The 22,062-nt window shown below is 49.8% G+C and overlaps 3 protein-coding genes and 1 long non-coding RNA gene across 4 annotated transcripts in view; 1 reads left to right on the top strand and 3 right to left on the bottom strand.

The window, feature by feature from the left end:
• The window catches only part of LOC310843317 (uncharacterized protein), a 164,028-nt gene that overhangs the window by 5,337 nt on the left and 136,629 nt on the right, over positions 1-22,062 (bottom strand). The gene's annotated exons all lie outside the window — the stretch shown is intronic.
• Positions 5,053-8,933, top strand: LOC310843971. The gene is made up of 3 exons (XR_014563838.1): positions 5,053-5,088; positions 5,213-5,329; positions 8,397-8,933. It is a non-coding gene; the product is annotated as an uncharacterized lncRNA (long non-coding RNA).
• Positions 11,325-16,696, bottom strand: RPS11 (ribosomal protein S11). Its single transcript, XM_083737536.1, has 5 exons — positions 16,484-16,696; positions 14,836-14,967; positions 13,867-13,942; positions 12,139-12,268; positions 11,325-11,501 (listed from the first exon to the last, which is right to left on the bottom strand). Exons 1-5 carry the CDS (start codon positions 16,496-16,498, stop codon positions 11,378-11,380), a joined length of 477 nt encoding a protein of 158 aa, XP_083593662.1. The 5' UTR covers positions 16,499-16,696; the 3' UTR covers positions 11,325-11,377.
• LOC310843638 (olfactory receptor 52P1-like) lies at positions 19,182-21,667 on the bottom strand. The gene has a single exon (XM_083737270.1). The coding sequence runs from the start codon at positions 20,462-20,464 to the stop codon at positions 19,505-19,507; it is 960 nt and encodes a 319-aa protein (XP_083593396.1). The 5' UTR covers positions 20,465-21,667; the 3' UTR covers positions 19,182-19,504.

Genomic DNA, 22,062 nt, shown 5'->3' with positions numbered 1-22,062 from the left:
GTATTCGTCTCTGTGCAAATAGGTGGTACTCCACATGTGGTTTTCAAATCATTCTGCCCATGCAGGGATTCCAGTTTGCCAGATGGAAGGATCCACTTTCTCCTCTCCTCATGTGCTGTTCTAGGGAGTTCCCTCCCAATGCTGTAAAGCCAAATTCAAGGGGTTCCTGGGAGCATGGAGAGGGGGAGGAATGGGGGGCAGGCCCCATTTTTCATCCGATGGGGCTGGTTAGGTGAATCCAGGCCCTTTTTTTTTTCTCATTTGTCCACTCCTTAGAAAACAATTTTAGCATTCAGTGATCAATCTACAATTAAAATAAGCCTATTTTGGTCTCCTGGCTCTGAGAGACAAGCAGGGAGGGTGGCTTCTGGCAAAAGGAGAGGGAGCCACCGGTGGCTCCTCCTTCTCCTGACTCAACTCTGTCTCTCGCCCTCCCTCTGCCCACTCACCTCCTTCCTCTTCTGCCTCTGATTCTAGACTGCATTCTGCCACAGAGTCTCCCAGCTCACTAAGCCCTGCTTCCCCTTCAGCCTCGGACACCTCCTCTTCCCAGGCTTCTCCCTTTCACTGCTCATCCTTCCTCCACCTCCACTCCTTGGACTCTGAGACGTCTTCCCTTTGTGGTTCCCCGGCTGCTTCCTCCCACCATTCCTCTGTGCCCAACCAGTCCATGACATTGCTCCATCCCTCGGTCTCTGTCCCAAGGCAGCTTCCCCTGACCTGATCTGGTTCCACAGTCGCTGCTTCCCTTCTGCCCCCATGAAAAGGCGGATCAGGAGGTCTTGCTGGTATCATTCTGTCACCTGCAAGAGAGAAAAGGTTAGCAGGATGCCAGGAGTGCCTGCATCTCTCACAGGTGAAACAGGGCATCTCTAACCACAGATGGGCCTTTGAGAAAGCCTTACCTGCTGAGAGTATTTGGACGTTTGTGCCCATTCCATATGTTAGTTGTGCAGAAATACATCTCCCCTCCTCTGGACCCTTGTTCCCGACTGTCTCCCCCCAAAACAAGATGAAAAGAACCCTCAGATGAGTTGGGAAACCAACAGAACGAGGCCAAACAGAGAAAAGCCACCTTCCTCCTTACCCAGTGGCCTCTCTCTGGTGTCCAACGGAGGCCTCTCTGCCTCACAGGAATCCAGGTCCATTTCTGCAAAGAGATCCTTTCCCTGAAAAAGAAACAAGGATTCAAAACAGAGAATGGGGAGAAATACTAGAAAGAGAATGACAAAGATTTGAAGGGTGTTAGATCTCATTCCATGGATGCCTTGCAGAAAAAGCATGGGCCATCAGCAGACCATTATGGGATGTTTCCTGTCCTGTTTGGAGCCCCTTGGGAGTATCCAGAGGAAAGTCTCTCTCACCTGCTTTCTCTCCTCTGCCTGACTCAGGAGGAAACCTTCGGCCAGGGCCACCGCCTGGGAACTGGTCTCCGCTCCACAGTCCCTCACCCAGCTCTCCATCTCTGGTGGAAGGACAGCCAGGAACTGCTCCAAGATCACCAGGTCCAGCATCTCAGCTTTCGTGTGCCTTTCTGGCTTCAGCCACTGACGGTCAAGGTGGTAGAGTCGGCTGCAAACCTCTCGGGGTCCTTTGGCCTCCTGGCAGCAGAACTGCCTCAACTGCTGGCTCTGCACCTCTGAGCGGAGGGTGTCCTCCTCACCCAGGATCTTCTGCACAGAGTTTTCCCAGAACCCCCCACTGCTCCCAGTTTGGATGGCATGGCCTCTTCCTGCTTCAGGGCCAGCTGTGTCTCGCACATCCATCTGTGCTCTGAGGGAGCCTCTGAGAGATCGGAAGGAACCCTTTGGTCTCCTGCCAAGTTCTCTCTGTCTTAAGGAGAGGCGCTAGCAAATCCTACAAAGCAAATACATTGTTCTGTTACAAAAGTTGTCTAATATCAGGAGAAGAAAAAGGTTCCTTGAGGAAGCATGGATGAGTCTTGCTGGGAACTAGGGCTGGACTGCACCACAGCCCAGAACATTAGCTATCTTGGGGGGGGGGAGAGGAGTAAGAAGAGAAGAAATATGTCTCTAGCCTTCTAGCAATGCAAAATGTGGAGGCAACGGAAGGGATTTCTGGGAGATGAATCAGCCTGGTTTCTCCTGCCTTCCAGTCAATGCATGAAGTCAAAACTGACTGACAAGGCAGTCATTTGTATCTTGTGGAAAATGGATGCTTGGCTCTAGTGGGGGTCCTCACCCGGGGGTCCTCAGGAGTTGTTCTCCCCCCACCCCCACTCCCCTGCTTCTGTCTCCTTTTTTGCACTTGAACTCTCTGCCACTCTCCAGGCAGACCCCTTGGGGGGGGTCACTTTTTCTTTGCTCTGAGGGCCAGGTATATTTCTGGCCAACCCCCTGAGGGCCAAGTTCGCAGGGCCAAAAACACCTCCCTTGAAATTTAGGGCAAGGTCCCTGGAGGCTCGGTGAGTAGCAGCGCCCATTTCCGGCTGCTTTGCCAGCAACAATCCCTTTGGGAGAGAGAGGATGTGGTCCTGGGATGCCCTGCTCTGGGTGCGAGGGGATTGCTGCAGTGGCCTCCGTGGGGAGCTGCCCTGGGAGACACTGGGAAACTGGTCCCCAATGCAGCAGCCAGACTGTGGGCTGGGATCCCTCTCTTTATCCCTCGCCTTTCTCTCCCACCTTTTTTTTTGGGGGGGGGGCTAGTCCACCTCCTCGTCCAGCTTTGGAAAACCATTTGCACATTTTTCCTCCGTTGTGCAATGAGGCTGAGTGACGTCACACAGGGACCCCTTTGTTTAAAGAAGGGAGATCTTTTCTGAAGGGGGGGGGCGGAGGGCCGAATGAGTTTGGGATCCTCTGATCTCCAGGAAGGAGAGCGTGGCAGACCTGGCCCCTCCCTGGCAGGACCCTCCCGTCCCTGACTTGGGGTGTCCCCCCCCCTTGCAGGAGCAGATCAGGCCCCCCAGGCCCCCTCCCCTGCTGCAGCCCTGGGACCCCCACCCCTCTCCCCACTGCACCCTCTGGGGGGAGAGAGAGAGGAGACTCACCAGATCCCAGGAGGGGAGAGCGAGGCAGCCCTTGCAGGAGAGACACCAAAGCAGGAAAGGACTGGGGAGGGGGGGGGGCATGGCTGTGGAGGACCTGGCCCCCCCTTGCTTCCTGGCCTCTCTAGGAAGGCAGCTCACTTCCCTTTAACCCTTGCAATGCAGAGTCCATCCTGCTCAGCCCTCTCTCGCTTGGCAGAAACTCATAATCTTATTATTTGTTATTCATTCGGGGGGGCAGCTGCCCCCCTGGCTCCGCCCATGCCCAGATATCCTTTTGGGGGTGAGGCTCTTGGCTGGACTCTGAGCATCTCCCTCCCTTGGCCAGAAACCAGAGGAAGAGCCTGCAGGGAAAAGGGCTTTGCAGGAGGCAAGGAAGCTCCTCCTGGAATTCAGGAGTGGAGAGAGAGGAGGGGATCCCAGGGTCATCTAGTCCCACCCCCAGCAATGCAGGAATCTCAGCTCAAGCATCCAGGGCAGATGGCCGTCCGATCTCTGCTGAGAAACCTCCCAGGAAGGAGAGTCCCCACCTCCCAAGGGAGACCTTTCCCCTGCCCAACTGCTCTTAGGTGTCCCTCAAGGCAGCGGGTCCTGAGTTCCAGCCCTGCTGAAACAATCACACTGGCTGCCAAGGAGGAACCAAGTAAAGTTCAAAAGAAATAAATCCTATTCTCATCATAAATGAGTAATACTTTCTTATGCACGCTTATGCACGCAACAAAAGTATGCCATTTCCCTTTGCAGAAATGCTTAATTGCTAATTCAATGGACTGAAAATGGTTGTTGTTATTATGTTTAGGGAAGCTTTAAATGTTTGATGGACTATTGTATTTTAATATTTTGTTGGAAGTCGCCCAGTGTGGCTGGGGAACACAGCCAGATGGGTGGGGTATAAATTATTATTATTATTATTATTATTATTATTATTAATTATTACTACTACTACTACTACTACTACTACTGATCAGGTGAGTGTTCTCCTTTCGAAAGAGGGAGGTGGAATCTCCATGGTTGCTAATAGCATAACATTGAAAGGTTAGTGAAATATGGGGAGCCCTAGAGCATCTGCTTGGCATGCAGAATGTCCCAGGGTCAACCCCTGACATCTCCTGCAAGGGCTGGACGAAATCCCTGTCTGAAACTCTGGGGAGCTGCTGCCAGTCAGTGTAGACCAGGGGTCCTCAAACTATGTCCCGCGGGCCGAATCCAGCTCATATGGGTCGTGAATCTGGCCTGCACGGCCATTTCAGAACCCGCCAGTGTCCGAGGCTGAAAGCATCTCACTGCCCCCTCATTCAGTCCCTGCGTTGCGCTGAGGTAAACGCTACCTGCGTGGTGGCAGCTCTACCAATGAAAGGCCAGGGGGTTTCACCTGGGGACGGGGAAGTGTTGTCTTTTGACTTGAAGAGAGGAGTTGAGGTTGGCGGAGGAAGGCAGACTTGGGACGATATGGTTTCATTACGTAGACGTTTACTTTAAAGGTGAGAGAAGAAAGTATAGTCCTGTTTCTGTGCATGGAGCAGCGGTCTTTCCACTCATGTGGTTTACATGCTCTGGAAGTTGGGATCCATTTTGTTATTTAAATTTAAGAGGATGGAGTGGAACCGGATATTGACCATCTTGTTAGCCTGGGGCAGGGCTCAGCAACCTTTTTCAGCCGTGAGGCGGTCCACCATCCCTCAGACCATGTGGGGGGCCAGACTATATTTTTTGGGGGGGATGAACCAATTCCTATACCCCACAAATAACCCAGAGATGCATTTTAAATAAAAGGACACATTCTACTCATCTAAAAACACACTGATTCCCGAATCATCTGTGGGCTGGATTGAGAAGACGATTGGGCCGCATCCAGCCCCCAACCCTTAGTTGCCTATCCCTGGCCTGGGGAGTCACATTCTGGTTGAAGGAGACCAGGATTGACCGCCAAGGCTTGGGATGTCCCTCATCCCCTGTAGTAGGACTTGGAACCCAGGAGAAAACTCTTGGAATAGCCTTGCCAGGTGCTCAGGGACGGACTCACCTGTCCCCATCTCCTTCTCTTTGCAGATGTGCTGCGGTTGCACATCCCTCCCCCAGGGGTGAGTATTGGAGAGAACCATATCAGGGACTCAGACCTGCCCTCCTTGCCCCCCACTCTGCACTCTCAGAGGTGGAGAAGCCCTCCCTTTGTGAGGAACTGACAGCCTGACTTTTGCCTTTCAGCTGCTGGAGGAAGATCAGCTGTACCTGCCGGAGGTGATTCAGAACTGCCAGGCAGCTCAGCTCAGGGGGCTCTGAACCCCGAAGTGCTCCAAGCAGGAGAGGACCAAAGCCATCCTGGTGAGTGATGGGTGGTGTGGGGGACCCCCATGGGGAAGTCTGGGAAGTGGGGGTTTGGGGAAGGGGTTGTCCGTCTGCCAGGGAGAAGGGCCCTACTGGCCCAGGTTCATGTATCCTCTTTGAAAGAGATCATCTTAGGGACTTCTTGTGAACATCTGGGTCAGGAATGCTGTTCCTGGAATGGACAAACACACAAGACGTAACGGGCTGTGCATTCATAAAAACAATAATCTTCTATATATTCTTACCACAATATCAAATGTTTATCTTTCACATAAACAACACATAAAGTGCAATAATATAGACGGAAGTCCCAACAAATCAGTTCATTCATAAAGACCAAATGTCTGCTAGTTTCTGTTCCACATATGTTCATAAAGTCCAAATTGGGGACTACTACAGTTTCACATTGTTGACAAGGTGTGACGCGGGTTGACAAGGACGCGGGTGGCGCTGTGGGTTAAAGCCTCAGCGCCTAGGATTTGCCGATCGAATGTCGGCAGTTCGAATCCCCGTGACGGGGTGAGCTCCCGTTGCTCGGTCCCAGTGCCTGCCAACCTAGCAGTTCGAAAGCACCCCCGGGTGCAAGTAGATAAATAGGGACCACTTACTAGCGGGAAGGTAAACGGCGTTCCGTGTGCTGCGCTGGCTCGCCAGATGCAGCTTGTCACGCTGGCCACGTGACCCGGAAGTGTCTGCGGACAGCGCTGGCCCCCGGCCTATAGAGTGAGGTGGGCACACAACCCTAGAGTCTGTCAAGACTGGCCCGTATGGGCAGGGGTACCTTTACCTTTACCTTACAGTTCCACATTGTTGACAAGGTGTGATGGCCTGGGATTCGGACTTGGATGCTGAACCTGAGGGATCCCAGCCTGCACAGAATTCCCCTCCTCCACAACCAGCTGAGCCAGGGCTGGGGCATGAGCCTGAAGGGTCCTCACCCGTGCTGGATCCTCAGGTGCAGGCACCAGCTGAGTCTGCTCTGTCTCCTGAGGTGATGGAGGACCCATTGCCTGCAGGTGCTCCACTCTCAGCCCCGTGAGAGAAAGCTGAGGTTGCCTCTGGGTCCGGTAACCCTCCAGGCTCTCCTGGGCTGCAGAGGCTCAGGGTTAGAGAGGCGAGTCACCAGAGGATCGGGGCCGCCCTATGCCTCAGGACAGATAAAAGCCGGCCAGCCCCAGTCCCAAGTTGCGGAAGCAGCACTGTTGGTTGTTAGTTCCTGCCTGAGCTCCTGACCCGCCCTGGCTCCCTGCTTGCAAGCCTCTTCCTGACTTCACCCAGCTCCCTGCCCTGCACCCAACTTCAGCTACTACAGACTGCCTCCACGTTGCACCTTTGACCAAGGACTGGACATGGACATAGCCTCTCGGGTAACCCACGGGACCAGCACAGTTTGCTCCTGCCACATCCGCACTCCCCCTTTGTTGGGGTGTGTTCAGGAGGAACCAGAAGCCATGGCTGACCAGGTGGCTGCGCTGGTGGCATTGGCTCAGGAAAACCAGGTCTTGACCCACACCGTTCAGCAGCTAAGCAATGCAGTTACAGTGCTTCAGCAGCGTTTGGATGCCTTACCAGCTCCTGGGGCCGACGCCCCAGTTTCTGGCAAGTACCCAGTGGCCCTACCAGAGAAATTCGATGAGTCCCTGGCCAGCTTTCCCATGTTTCTTGCCCAGACCAAGCTGTATATTCAGGGGTGAGCCCGGAATTTCCTCGATGACCGCACCAAGGTGCACTTCCTGAACAGCTTGCTGAAGGACCGGGCGGCCAAGTGGGCATTGCCGCTGCCCCGGCAAGACTCTCCCTTGCTGACAGACTATACAGGGTTTTGCAACCATCTGGAAACCACGTTCGGCAACCCTCAGAAGGGGAGTCAAGCCAATCGGGCGATTCGGCGGTTGAAACAGGACAAGTACACAGTGGCCGCCTACGCCCCAGAATTTCGGCTGTTGGCACAGGACTTGTCCTGGAATGACTCCACCCTTCAGGACCAATATCTATAGGGGCTTTCGGATGAGATACTGGACCAGCTGGCCGCAATGGATAGCCCCGCCACGCTGGACGCCCTCATTCAACGGAGACTGCAGATAGACGATCGGTTGGAGGACCGTCGCCAGGCTCAGGGCCTCCAGCACTCCTGGCTCTGGTCCTTCCCAGCAGTTTCATGGCCACAGCCAAGACACTGGAGGAACCAATGCTGCTCGGGGCTGCGTGGCCTCACCACTCCTCCTCAGAGAAGACTTGGCATCTGGAGGGGAACCTGTGTCTCTACTGCGGCGGGAGTGGACACTATGCCCAATCCTGTCCCGAGAAAACGCCAGCCACAGGGAAATGGCCAGCCCCAGTAGCCGATGGCCCAGGCTACCTGCGGTCCCAAACATTGCATGATGGGCCCTCACCGGTGGAGTTGCAACACCTCATGGTTCCGGTGCGTCTATACCCCCCTGGCGGGCTCTGGATTCTCACCCACAGTCTGGTAGATTCAGGGGCAACCCGCTCCTATATGGACTCTGCCTTCGCTGCCCATCATCAGGTGCCACTCCAGGACAAGCCAGAACCGGTACAGGTGGAGGCAATTGACAGACGGCTCTTGCGCTCGGGTGCCGTTACTCAGGAGACTGAGCCCTTGGTCCCGTGTCACCAGCAGCACCGGGAGGTGCGCACCTTGGACATTGCCACCATGCCTCGGTTTCCCCTGGTGCTCGGGATGGACTGGCTGGAATCTCACAACCTTCAGATCGACTGTGCGCTTCCCAGACCCGTGTCCCCATGCTCGGTCTGAGATGCTAGTGGCCGCCCCCACGGCGAAAGCTGCGTCACTGCTCCCCACTGTTTACCAGGAGTACCAAGAAGTGTTTGAGGAACAGGGGTCAAAGCAGCTGTCTGCTCTGACAAAGACTCCCAATGCTCCGCACCACCTTCGCTCCGCACCTCCTTCTCCTGCTTAACGTAAGTGTCCTGATGGCATCAGAGATGGTAAAGGAAAGCCAGGGACTCTGTGGTGGGGGCAGCGGAGGGCCGCTTTGGCCCAGGCTGGCCCCTGACTCTGAGACGCTCTTTCCTCCTGCAGGACCTCTGATGTTACGCCCTTTGGGAAAGTGGGGAGGAACAGAAACTAGCGGCCAACAACATCCCTTCTCTGCTGGCCTTTGCCCAAAGGTCCCCCCATCTCACAGCACGTAGCTCTCCCTCGTGGATTCAGTCCTTTCATCACTTCATCTCCCCAAGAGGCTCCCAAGGCTACTCATCCTCTGCAGTTGATAACAAACCTGACTGGCTGAAAAAAACGGCTTCCTCTTCTGGTGACACCAGAGAATTCCAGAAGACATTAACCCTTTCCATAGCATTATGGATGCACGATTCCCACAGACAAGTTTCTTGGCAAGACAAGGGCCTTCCCTGGCCATAGAGTGTCCTCCTCAGCATCCCCAAAGGAGGAGCTGGGTTGCAAGAACTGCAGCAAATGGGGGGGGGGGGGCAACCCAGGCTAATGGGGGAGGGGCTGTCTAGATAGGAAAGCAAGACCCAGAGAGAGTTGTGGGAGACCCAGAGACCGGCTTCCTCTGTGCCGAAGCCAAAGCTGCGACTAATAGGGAAGCAAGATCTGTTTGGGTGTTGATGCACTCCTACACTCCGGTTGTGTATCTGGGTAAATAAAACTAGATATCATAATGACACCACAGTCTCTGCTGACCTTCATTCCAAGGAAACTGAATCTCGGGAAGTGCCTGAGACCCCTGGAATCTCAAACCTCAAGAGACTGGGGTAGTTTGCAAATGCACACACGCACACAAATGTTTCTGTGTTCCTAATACATAACTAAGCATGATGGGCATGTCATGTGCTTTAGCAACAGCCCTCCTGTAAATAAGGGAATGCAACCCCCATTGCTGGTTGACTCAAAAAAGCAACAAGGGAATCTGCTCTGGTGTCCCATGAGGTCTGTGGGGCCCCTCAAGAAAGAGGAGCCATTGTTTTTGTTTTATAGGGTATAGGGTGGTACATAAATTCAGTAAATAAAATAAACAAATTTGCTCATTGCAAACAGGTGAAAGTCTGTAAATTTTGGTAATAAACCTGATTTGCAATTGGGTTTCGATTGCCACTGTATTTCTCAACCTCCACCCAAGGGTCTCTTTCTAGATTCTTGCTTTGCAGGGTTTTGGACTAGATGACCCTCAGGGTCCCTTCCAACTCGAAAATTCTATGATACTACGATTCTGGCCACCTCCTGGAAGACCCTCCTTGTTGGGATCTCAGCCTCTCAAGCCCCTTGGAACCTCTGGGATTTGGAGCAATCCACAGAAAACCCAAATTGCCATTTGTTCCGAAAAGAGGTTTTCCCAGGCAAAGAAGTTTGGGGGGAAGCACATGGAACTTTAAAGGCTGAGCCTGTGCCTAAGAAGCATGGTCCAAAGGTAAGTGTGGCTGAGCTCTAAAAGGGGCAAAGCTGCCCCCACTTTGTGGAAGTGAATTGCAGAGACCAAGCAAAGTTCCCTCTTTGCGCATTAGTCTCCTTGTTGCACACGCCTTCCCTGTGATGGGGCTCGCTGCAGATAGACCAATGCACATCATGCTCAAATCTGTTACAAGGTGGAAGGGCAAGGCACACTGCTTATGTTCTTGCTCTGCTCAATATTGTTTTGGTGGCAGGTGCACCTCTTTACCCTGACCTTTCGAGTCATGAGATGCCTATTTTCAGGATCCACACTACGGTCACTGCAATCAGGTTCAACCATTTCTATTTTTTTTACTCGCCCTGGGACCTGCTAGTGAGGGGCAGGAAATCAACACTCCATTATGGTTTTAAGGCAGCTGTATCCCACCCCATAACTTTTAGATGAAAGGTGGACTATGGAACTTAGAATAACTAGCTTCTGCTTCCTAAGTTTTCATGATTCTGCGTTTGCCTGCCACTGCTTCCGATTGGCTGCAGGAGTGTCCTGCAGACGACTGGAAGCTATGGAAGACGTTTGGCTTCCGAAAATCATTTGAAAACCGCAACACTCACTTCTGGGTTTCAATCGTTCGGCAGCCAACTTGTTTGGGAGCCAAGGCATTTGTGATCCAAGCTACAACTCTACTATGTGGCTAGTCACCAGGTGAGAACGAATGCTGGTTGCTTGTTGTGGCTCGCCTGAAATCATGTGTGCTCTTGAACCAGTTCTAGCTGTTTATGTCTAACATGGAATGACAGATATGTGGTCAATGAACATTTCTTTGTTGAGTGGCATCTCACTGTGCTACAATCCTTAGGAATGATGCCAGTCCCTTTCCAAACTCCGATTACTTAATCTGCAGCAGCGCAGAGACATCTTCATTAAATTAGGTTGGCAATGCTTGTTTCCCCCCCAGTATTAGTGCTGTAGTTAAGGAAACACTATTCTAAGCCGTTTTACCCAGGCAAGAACAGTCTCCAGAGGTTCTATAAGAAACACAAGTGGCATTTTTAAAAAATCCAATCAACTCCCCTGCTGGTGGGTTAGATATGACCAGCAAACCCCCTTTTGCCCTTCAAAACATAACCACCAGGCAGCCTTGCTTTCAAGTAATGCAGATGAAACACAGGGGCATTTATCCAGACCAAAGCAACAGATGAGCATGGTTCCTTTAACTCTGAAACCCTATGCTAAAAAAGAAAATAGCTTGGCCAACAGGACAATAATCTACACAGATTTCTTGTAAGGGAGCAAATCTGTAGATTATTTTCAGTGTCACTAGAAATGAAAGGAGATGCTGCCCGCCTAACAACTGAAGGATTTGCTGTCCTCCTTTAGAATTAACTTCCACCATGGAAGCACAATACTTAATTACTACCCCTACTGGCACTCGATTTACTAATGGCACCCTTATTTGTTTCTAGGCATGCATTACTGAGTTCTCTTTTCACAGAACAAATTCTGGCAGCTGATGATACAAGCAGATGGGATGTGCTGCAAGGGAGTTGTGTTCCCTACCCCCAAAAAAAACTTCTTCCCCAGAAGTAACAAAATCAAAGGTCTTTACAAAAGGTTTATTTGAGCATCCCAAGGAGAGCCATGAGGAGCCACTTTAGAACTTTTGGAACTGCTTCTTGGTGCCGGCAGCCTTGGTCACTTTGAGGACGTTGAACCGGACCGTCTTGCTGAGAGGACGGCACTCACCCACAGTCACAATATCTCCAATCTGCACATCCCTGGAAACATGAGAAAGTAACAACTTTAGGACAGGGATGTAGGAGAGAGCGTTTTGAGGGAAAGAAGGGCTTGATGTTGTTTTTTGACAGAATGCAAACTAAGCCTGAGGGAACATGAAAAGACAAATAAATAAATAAATAAATAAATAAATAAATAAATAAATAGTGGCAGATGTGTTGATGAACAGCTTATATGATCCCTAAAACAAAAATAAATAAAACACCAACTCAGGTGACAAAAACAAAACAATAACCACCCTCTAACTGAGCAAGCTTCATGGTTCAGTGACTGCCAGACTGGCATTTTCAGCAGCCTCTCATTCACCCGAGAGAGCTAGGAAGACCATCGTGAGTTTGTACATCATCACCAACATGCTTGCTAGACCAACCACAAACCCAGTTACAAAAAGTTCTCTGTTATTTGCACTAAAAGAGGGCTACAAATACACAGGGGCAAAAATAACTGGTGCTGTTCTTTGTGTGTTGTAATTATTTTATTTGTGTCAGCTTATACAGCACGAAGCAGGAACTGATCTGCAAACCTTATGCAACTTTCTATAAAGACCTGAAGGAACCAGACAAAACAGTATCTGCGCAAGGTCGGGGATGGCAGCTGGAGACCCGCGAACCCTCTCACCTGAAGCAAGGGGACAGGTGCACAGACATGTTCTTGTGCCGTTTCTCAAAGCGGTTGTACTTGCGGATGTAGTGCAAGTAGTCCCTGCGGATCACAATGGTGCGCTGCATCTTCATCTTGGTGACCACGCCTGAGGGATGGAGGGAGAATGGAAGACAAAGGAACAGGCCTGCCTCTGTCCCCCACCCCCTCACCTCTCATGAGTTCCCCCAGGGGTGCCTGTGTGAGAGTGGTGGGATGGCAGAGGCACAAAATACCACACAAACACCAATAAAGTGCATTTAGGAGGCTCAATTCAGATGTGCAGCAGACCTAAAGATAAGGAAAGCACGCCTGCTCCTCAGTCCATTCAAGCACCATCAGTTCAGCCACTTGGCAATTTCGTCAGAACCCTGTTCACCATGGGGGCTCAGCAGACCATCGTGAGAAAAACATCACTTGCAGCTTGAGAACTGTTGGGAACAGAGGTGCAGCACCTCTGGGCTATTGGCAGCAAAATATGGCTCTGCCACACAGCTCTATGGGGGAATGCTTTAAATAATCATTCAAATGATGTTACAAGCCCACCACTTTTTACATAGAATCAAACCAGATGAGGAACTTGGGGGACCTTTGGGATGTTGCTGGACTCCGATACCAATCAGCCTCAGCCGGCACGGCCCATGGCCAGGGATCATGGGAACTGTGGCCCGACAGTATCTGGAGAGCCAAAGGCTCCTCACCTCTGCTTTAAGGTTACAATAAGGTAGTCAAAAGTAACAAACTTGACCAGTAAACACCAATAAAGTCCCAATTGCTTCATTTACCAAAATGGGTCTAGATGTCAAAAGAACATTGGAACAATGGCCACAACAAAATCTGATTACAGGATGCTGGGGTCTGTTTCTGAACAGGGAGGCTGCCCTACTGTGCATCAAACACATTTCCTATCCAATCTCAACCCATTTTGACCAATTGTCCCTGCAAAACATTTCCTTAACCCAAGAATTAGCAAACACTCATTCCATCAGGCATTTGTGAGCTGTACTGATTTTACTGTTTTGTTGTTTGTTTAGGCAGTTGTATAGCTTTTAAACTCTATCCATCTTAATGCAGAGTTAAGTTGCATGCTACTTAGGGTGCTTCCTTGTAGAAATCTGGTTTATAAATCCTGGAAACAAAAGGAAAGGGGTTACATCCAAGGAATAAGGATCTTCACTTGCCCTGCATGAACTCCCTGCTCTGCTCTGCCCTGGGAGTCTGGGAAGAAGTTGCTGTCTTGAAGACAGCACTACCACGTGGCAGTAAAGTGGCACCTGTCATCATTGCTGATCAGACGCCATGTCTCTTGCTGGGGCAGATGGGAGTGGTCCATACACATTGGGAGGGCCACAGGCACCCAAGGTTTCCTTTTCCATACGGGACTTTTAAATGTACACTTGATTTATCATCACTGCAATATGAGTGTGTACTTCATGCTGCTTCAAAACTCACCTTCTGTATTGTTTTTAACTGCTTTTATTGAACAAATGCACCTCTACAAAGCACACAAAGGCATATTGGTGCGCTGGAAAAATTCAATGCCCAGATCACTGTTAAAACTTCTCGATGGCTCACAAATGGTGCCACAGATAGATGCAGGAAACAAAAGAATTCCCAGGAAGCAAATCCACCACAGGGCTCAAGAAAAACAAGAGATAAGTGTCCACATCTTGTACTCTGTTAGCTTTAAACAGCACCTCCTCTTACCTGATAAAATGCGGCCCCGAATCGACACATTGCCAGTGAAAGGACATTTTTTGTCAATGTATGTGCCTTCGATGGCCTGGATGCAAAGAAAGAGTTATCAGAACACAACCAAGGAAGGAGACAACACAAGCACAATGAAGGGCCCCCTTTCTCCTCATATAAATACAGCAATAGTCCTCCCGGTTAAGACCTCTCCCCATTTCTTTCTCAGCCAGAGACAATCTGAAAGGAGGGCTTCTTCTCAGCCTGCCTCCTAATGTAGTCCTGTTCTCAGCCTGACTTCAGCTGATGATGGTAATGAAATTTTCACCGAAGGGGTAAAACCGAAATCCGGGCTGCTACTTCAGCCTGGAAGTATGTGTGTGTATCTACACTGATCTTACATCATAGAAACTTCCTGCAAAACCCACCCCCACAAATCCTTGTTTAGAGAAAAGGATCATGGATGAAAAGGCCAAGCAAGAACCTTTCTCTCTGATGCATTTCCAGCACCTAAACAGTAATGTATCTCTTGGAAGTAGGCACATCCAATTATGTGGATGCTGCCAATAGCAGTGCAGCCCAGAGACAGAAAGGTTTGCCACCTTGATGATAAAATCATATCCTAGATGCAAGAGGCTGCTGTATGAAGAATTAGCCACGCCTCTTGCTTTTATGCACATGAGCTGACATCAGTAAGGTCCTCTTGGACACTCTCGTCAAAGCCACTTCACCATTGGGGCTTGGAAGACCATCGTGAGAATGTACATCATACGTCAGCAAAGGGAAACTATCCTACTGTTTAAACATTTGGCCTGATGACTCCACCACATATAGTAATTATTTTGAGCATACAGGTTTGTACTCAAGTTTCCACAAGGGAAAGGATAAAAGCGGAAATGTAGTCTACCTTTGTGTATAATTTTACAAACTTCACAGGGCTTAGCAAGCACCCTCCCATTGGCCCAAACTGCCTTCTAAGCTCAATACCTCTTTGGGGGTCTTGAAGCCCAGACCAATGTTCTTGTAGTAGCGGGGGAGTTTCTCTTTGCCAGTCTCTCCCAGGAGCACCCGTTTTTTGTTCTGGAAGATTGTGGGCTGCTTCTGATACGCCCTCTCAGTCTGCATGTGAGAAAAAAGGAACAATAAACGTGTTTAGAAAGGAAGAACATAGACTAGATTGTCATCTGTTAAGGGTCATTAGCAGATGAGCAGCTTCTGTGGGTCCTGCAGAGTCCACAGGCAGCTTCTTTGGCTCTTCTGTCTGGTAGGATACACTAGATTATGGACTGAGTGCCGAACTGCACCACAACAAACACTCTGATAACATTGTATACTAAATGGACTAGTTGGCTGTTTTGGGAAGCAGTCTTGGCTAAAAAGTAAGCTGTAGAAGCTTTAACTCCCTTTAACAGAAAAATTGGGCCACCAGGCCTATAGGAGCTAAGAGGATGGTTGTTTCCCATGTTGAAAAGCATATTTGGGGCGGGTGCTTGCAAGATGGAATGGAGCAGCCTAGAAATGGGCCATGGTTCACCAGACACATCCTGCTCCATGTGAATATTAGAAGCAGTGTGACCCCAAGTTTGGGCATCTTAGGAAACTGTTCCCAGAAGCAAGAGGGACGAGGTGCCAATAGGAAGGCAGCACATGCAAGCTGGGCCCCAACTACCTTAGGAAGGCAAAGCAATTCATTTGGTGTTGCAGAGAATAGTCACCAGCAAAGCTGCAGTCCTCTTGCGATGGAAAGGAGCTGCTGAGCCTAAACTGGCACTCTTTCTTCCTCTGGCCCTGGGATGCCCTCTACAGTTTGAGGTAGGGCTGCCCTTGTGCTCCTGCTTGCTGCCTTCCCCTAATGGGCATCTAATGGGAATCAGGCAAAGGGCCTTCTCAGTAGTGGCACCGGCCCTGTGGAACGCCCTCCCACCAGATGTCAAAGAGAAGAACTACCACCAGACTTTTAGAAGACATCTGAGGGCAGCCCTGTTGAGGGAAGCTTTTAATATTTAAAAGACCACTGTATTTTAATACTTTGTTGGAAACTGCCTAGAGTGGCTGGGGAAACCCAGCCAGATGGGTGGGGTATAAATAATAAATTGCTATTATTATTACTATTATTATTATCATCTCATCAGCCACTGTGAGAACAGGATGCTGGACCAGGTGATCCCTTTCCGGCCTGATCCAGAACCCCCTTCTCATCGTTTTACAGGAAGCACAGGAGGGGAGAGCACGTGTTGTGCCCGATTTCCAGCTCCTCATAATGGGATGCAGCGCTGCCCCCCCCCCGGCCTGATCCTGGTCTCAGAAAGGGGGTTAAGGCCCGTTTCCAAAGCCGGGATTTTGGGGGCGGGGTCTCCACCTGCGGGCCACGAGGGCGAGCAGAGCAGCCTTGCAGGGCCGCCTGAGCGTTGGAAGGGGAGGCAGGCGAGGGCCGGTGGCGAGGCCCGCCTGCTGCTGCTGAGGGAAGCCAGCCTCGGAGGCCTCAGGGCGGGAGAAAGAAGGAGCCAGTCCCCCACTCACTCAGACCCCCACCAATTAACCCCCCCCCCTTAACGGAGACGGGACTCCCCCCCTTCCCCGTTTCCAGGGGACCCGCAGTCCCTCCCCTCCCCCCGTCACGGGGAGCCGCTCCGACCTGCGTGTCCGCCATCTTGGCCGCGCGAGGCGAAAGGAGGATGCGCGGGGGATGACGGGAAACTTATCGCCGTGAGGGGGTGGGGTGGGGAGAAGGAGCCGCGGGAAGTGACGTCAGCCGAGCTCCTCCGTCCCGACCATACAGAGCGGCGGGCGGACTAGTAGGCGGAGCGAGCGAGGAGAGAGGCGCCTATTCGCCCCGACGTCATCGCGTTGAGCGAAGGCGGGGAGGAGGAGCGCTCAGTTTTTCCGCGCCCCCTTCTTCCCTAAGAAGCCGCGGCGGCCATTGCTGTGTGGGGCGTCTGCGCGCGCAGCCCGGTCGCGAGGCGCGGGAAGGCGGAGTGGGGGAGGGGCAGAAGAATCTGAGGAGAAAAATATTTCTCAAAAAAAAAAAAAACGTTTAAATGCTGGTGAAGAGAAAAATTTCCCACATTTCCTTTCTACTCGTAAAAGGTGTCATAGCAGCCGCTCCTTCATTTATTTTTAGTTATGTATTTTTAGGCGATGCCTTTCCGCCGCTTTGCGTGAGAGGAAAATGAGGCGTTTCTGTCGCCTCGGTGCGGCCATTGCCCAAAAAAGAGCCCTCCCTCGACCCTCCTGAGGGAAATTTACATGTGTTATTTCTATAATAAATAATATTTTGGGGGGGGGGGGACTCAGGGCAGCTTTGAGCGAACGGAAACGCCACACAGTTTGGTTAAATTTGGCATTGATTTGGAAAACTTCACAAATTTTACCATGCGAAAGAAAATAATGAAAACAGCGCAGGTGGAATGCAGCTGTGCTAAAACGCAGAGAAGGTGATGGTTAAAAACAGAATTAAAATGGTGGGGTAAGGGGGGAACTGCAGGTCCTAAAATTAAGACAGAAGAAAACATTCCCTTCGCCAGCCTATTGCTCTCGCTGTTGCCAAGTCAGCACTTAAAAAACCCCCAATTCTACAGGCTTATTTAGCTCATGACATTTATGCATTTATCGATTGGGGAAAAAATTGCCAGCACCTCAAAGCAGTTTACAAAATCAAACCAAAAAGCCTAATAAAAGAATTCGCAAAAACAAAATATTTTTTTCAAAATGTTGGCAGGAGTTTAAATGTTTGTTTTATTTAGTTCATAAATTTTATATACCACTTGATTGTAACAAGCAAATCTCAAAAGCAGTTTACAAAAACACCCCGTAAGAATATTGGTAAAAACCATTAAAACTTTTTAAAAAAGAAATGTAAATTGAAAAAGGCTGAAGTGGGTTTGGCTCCCAGGTGCCCATAATCTCAGCCGCCTTCGTCCAGCTGCCGACACATCTGTAGGAGACTTTTAAGTATTTTATGGTCTTTTTGAAATGCCTCCCTGTGGAACTTACCTACTGCGTAAGTGTTTTAAAATAAAACTTTTGAAAAGATAACAATAGACTAGAAGCAAAACATTTAAACTTCCACCAACTTTCTAAACATCTGGACAGGCTCATCCAGACAAAAATATTTTTAGCAGAAGGTGGAAAAGAATACAGCGTGGTTGTCTTGAAACTATGCTAGAGAGGGAGATCATTCTTTCTCCTTGGAAGCATGTAGGCCAGCAACCCCAGGAGCATGTGGCCATTCATTTGCTTGGAAATCCAAATACAAAAGCTTTTTCCAGGTCTTGCAACCTCCTCAAAAGCTTTTGAACATACAATGTTTGATATGTGGTGATGGTGGGAATCCCCTGTATGAATTAGAACCATATGCAGTTTCACCTAACACACATATTTTGCTAAGCATATTTCCCCTGATGTATCTTTGTATGTTATTTTCAGTGATGTATGCATTTGCTCACACACTTTCCCCAGTACATGCATTCTTATACCCATAACTTGGTTGGAGAACTGCATTGCAAAATCTGGAGAAGTGTGAATTTCGAAGGGTGCCTGCTTTTTGGATTATTATTATTTTTTGTGAACTGCAAGTTATTTAGGTTAGCCTTTAGATGCAAACTGATTCAAATTTCTTCTCTGTCCCTAGGCCATTGTGACATATGCCCTGGTATGTGCGCCTGGAGTTGGTGCAGAACGCTGAGTTCGTGAGTGGTGTGTAGGGCCGTTTATCAGGCACATATATCCATGCTAAAGGATCTACACTGGCTGCCTGTTAGTCAGCAAGCCAGTATTAAGGCCTTGTGTGTGTGTGTGTGTGTGTGTGTGTGTGTGTGTGTAAGCCCTAAACAACTCTGTACAAGTTGTTATTATTGTTATTTATTATCCTCTAAACCACTGTCTCAATTTAAACACAATATACAGTAATTAAATACAGGCAAAAACACAATGAAGTTTTGTGGTAAAGATCCATTTATCCAACTGAGAATGTCTGTTGGAACAAAAATGTATTCAGTCATTTTCAGAATGTGCAGATAGCAGGTACCTTTTGTTACCTTCGAAAAGTACCCTATTCCACAGACCAAGGACAGCCGTTCTAAAAGCCTTGCTCTGAGTTGAGGCTTTTGAGATCTTTGAAACTTGCAAAAGATACTCTCTTGCAGACTACAGTGATCTACTGTGTGGATAAGAAATAACTCTCAAGTAACCTGGTCCTGAGCTGCATAAGGACTTGTGTGTTAGGACCAACACCTTGAACTATCTGAAAGATTGTATTCCCCTCCGGTACCTGCTAAAGGGGATTAAGATCAACAAATGAAATTTGACAAATCTTGTCTTGACCTACGGTAATCATTGTTTGTTTTTAGGGGACACTGGTGGCCCTGGTGTAATAGAATGCACTCTCTGTTGAAATACAAGAGACCCCTTGTGTGTTGGCACCTATCTGCACCTGCCTTCCCTTGATCTCTCAGCCAGTTTCTCCTGCTTTAATTACTGTGTTGTTTTAGTGCACATTTTAATTATGGGAATTTTCTAAATGTTCATATACTTCATAAGAGATATGATTCTGGGTCCAAGACCAAGAGCGACTGGATTTGTGTCCTTTCTTTTTTCTTTTTGGCATTCACTGCCCCACCAGTAAGTGTCCAGATGCGTCACTAGCCTCTATTTATTTTTAGGAGACATCTTTTCTCCTCAGGAGTAAGCCGACCACCTTGTCACGGATCAGCTTGGTCTTCACACCATAGACGATGGGATTGCAGAAGGGAGGCACCAGAATATAGAAGTTGCCGATGAGGATATGAATGTAGGGGGCCACATTGTGGCCAAAGCGGTGTGTGAGGAAGGAGAAGAGGGCAGGTGTGTAGGCCAAGACAATCACACAGATATGGGAGCCACAGGTGTTGAAGGCCTTGGCCTGGGCTTCCCGAGATGGCAACCTCAGCACGGTCACAATGATCTTTGCATAGGACACACCAATGAACGTTAAATCCAGGCCCACCACCAGCAAGGCCACGGTCAAGCCGTACATGTTGCTGATCACAGTGCCAGCGCAGGCCAGCCTGACGATACCCATGTGCTCACAGTAGGTGTGGGGGACCACATTGGTTCGGCAGTAAGGCAGCCTGCTGGCAAGGATGGGGAATGGGGCAGTCAGAATGGCCCCCCTGGCAACCGCCAGGCAGCCGATCTTCACGATGGCAGGATTTGTGAGGATGGCCGCATAGCGCAGCGGCTGGCAGATGGCCATGTAGCGGTCAAAGGCCATGGCCAACAAAATGGCCGACTCGATGATGGACAGCGCATGGATGGTGAACATCTGTGTCAAGCAAGCTTCAAAGCGAATCTCTCGTGAGCCGAACCAGAAGAGGCAAAGCATTTTGGGCACAACGGAAGTAGATCCAGCCAGGTCAATGACAGCCAGCATGCAGAGGAATAAGTACATGGGCTCATGCAAGGTCTCTTCCACCCAGATGACGAACATGATGGTGCAGTTCCCCAACACAGTCACCACGTAGATGAAGCAGAGGGGGATGGCCAGCCAGATGTGGGCCGCCTCCAGCCCTGGGATCCCCAGCAGGAGGAAGATTGAAGGGTGGAGGGTGCCATTGTAAGCGCCGCCAAAGGCAGACATATTAGACTGGAGGAGCCTTGGGACTCCTCCTATGGCCTGTGCAAAGGAGAAGCTTCTTGTTAATCTGGAGGTGTGGGAGGCAGGCAACAGTTAAAGGGCATGTTCTGCATCCAGCAAAATTTCACACCACCATTTTGAGGTCTTGTTTCCACCAGCAGGTATAAATTAGCCTGGTTGCTCAACCCCATTCCTGCTGGCAGGAAGAACAACAAGCTTTCAGCATGGCCTAATGGTGAAGGTCGGCAGCGATACAACAGTTGAAAATTTAAGTGTTGGGTAACAGCACTCAGGAGTGTGATAGATACTCAGAGCCGTTTATCCTCTAGTGTGCCTGGCTGCCTACAATTAAAGGACACTAACGTTAATTGAGCATTCAGTGATATTTTCTTCATTTAGTCAAGTAGCAAAATGTGTATAGTTATCTCAGCCAACCCTCCCCCAGCTGCTTCTGCTGTCTCCTGCCTAGTCGTTCCTCACTAGCTGTTCCTGCATTGCAGGGGGTTAGACTAGATGATCCTTGGGATCTCTTCTAACTCTATGATTCTGTGATACTCTTCAGCCTGCCCCTTCTGCTCCAGGGGAAAGATTTGCTTTGACCTGAGCAACTATTGCGCAAATTTGATTTTTGAAAAATTTGCACCTTCTTACTCTGCTGGTATAACAGTAGCAACTGGCGATAAGGCTCTTGAGGCCTTTAACAGCTGGATACCCGGCAAAAGTTCACAGATGCAGCTTTCCCCAACTGGATATGTAAATAGTGAGGACCCATAGTCCAGTTACTCGGCCCAGGAGTTCAAATCCCCACCTGGCCATGAAACATACTGGGCGATCTCGGACAAGTCACTGTCTCTCAGCCTCACCTACCTCACAGGGTTGATGGGAGGGTGAAATGGGGAGATGAGAACCAGGTTCACCACCCTGAGCTCCTTGAAATAAAAGGTAGTATATAAATATAAGAAATACTGTAAGTAAATAAATAAATATGCAGGAAGTCCCAGGCTCAGTTCCTAACAGCACCTCCAGTTAAAGGCATCAGGTAGCAAGAAACAGAAGAGACGTTTGGGAGATTCTGACATGAGATACATCAAAAAAAGAAGTCTCACCCGCTTTGCTTCATCTGCTTTGCCTGTCTATTCCTGGCTTGTTTCTGATGCGATGCTCTACCCTGTGGAATTATCCAGGGGTGTGTGCATGTGGAGAACGTTAAACGCCTCTGGGTCTGGTCCTGACCGGATGAATACTAGAATCAGCAAGGGATACCCACATGACCTGAAAGTGTTGCTGTGCAATGCCAGGTCAATGATTCATAAGACCACTGCCATCCATGACTTGATCATGGATGGAGGACTTGACCTGGCATGTGTAACAGAGACTTGGTTGGATGAAGCAGATGGGCCTGTCCTTGCCGCTGCTTGTCCACCAGGTTTCTCTTACGCACAGCAACCCAGGTCATGTGGGCGGGGAGGGGGGGTTGCAGTGATTTTTAGGAAGTCATTAGTTTGCACCAGGCGTCCTATTGGGAAGACCCAGTTTTCTGAGTGCATGTTCTGGAAGTTGGGCAATAGGGGCAGTACAGGATTCCTTTTGGTGTACCGACC

This window comes from Podarcis gaigeae, assembly GCF_964106915.1.
Source record: "Podarcis gaigeae genome assembly, chromosome: 4".
Lineage (NCBI taxonomy): Eukaryota > Metazoa > Chordata > Lepidosauria > Squamata > Lacertidae > Podarcis > Podarcis gaigeae.
The sequence above is the reverse complement of the archived record's forward strand: the minus strand, read 5'-3'. Positions and strand labels throughout refer to the sequence as shown.

What these genes read in the sequence shown, in the direction of transcription:
- RPS11 (XM_083737536.1), bottom strand. An exon ending in TCGGGGCCGCATTTTATCAG is followed by an intron (nt 12,269 to 13,866) that starts GTAAGAGGAGGT and finishes TCCATCCCTCAG; the next exon opens with GCGTGGTCACCAAGATGAAG. An exon ending in CACCTGTCCCCTTGCTTCAG is followed by an intron (nt 11,502 to 12,138) that starts GTGAGAGGGTTC and finishes TCATGTTTCCAG; the next exon opens with GGATGTGCAGATTGGAGATA.
- LOC310843638 (XM_083737270.1), bottom strand. Translation starts at nt 20,464, where the DNA reads ATGTCTGCCTTTGGCGGCGCTTACAATGGCACCCTCCACCCTTCAATC.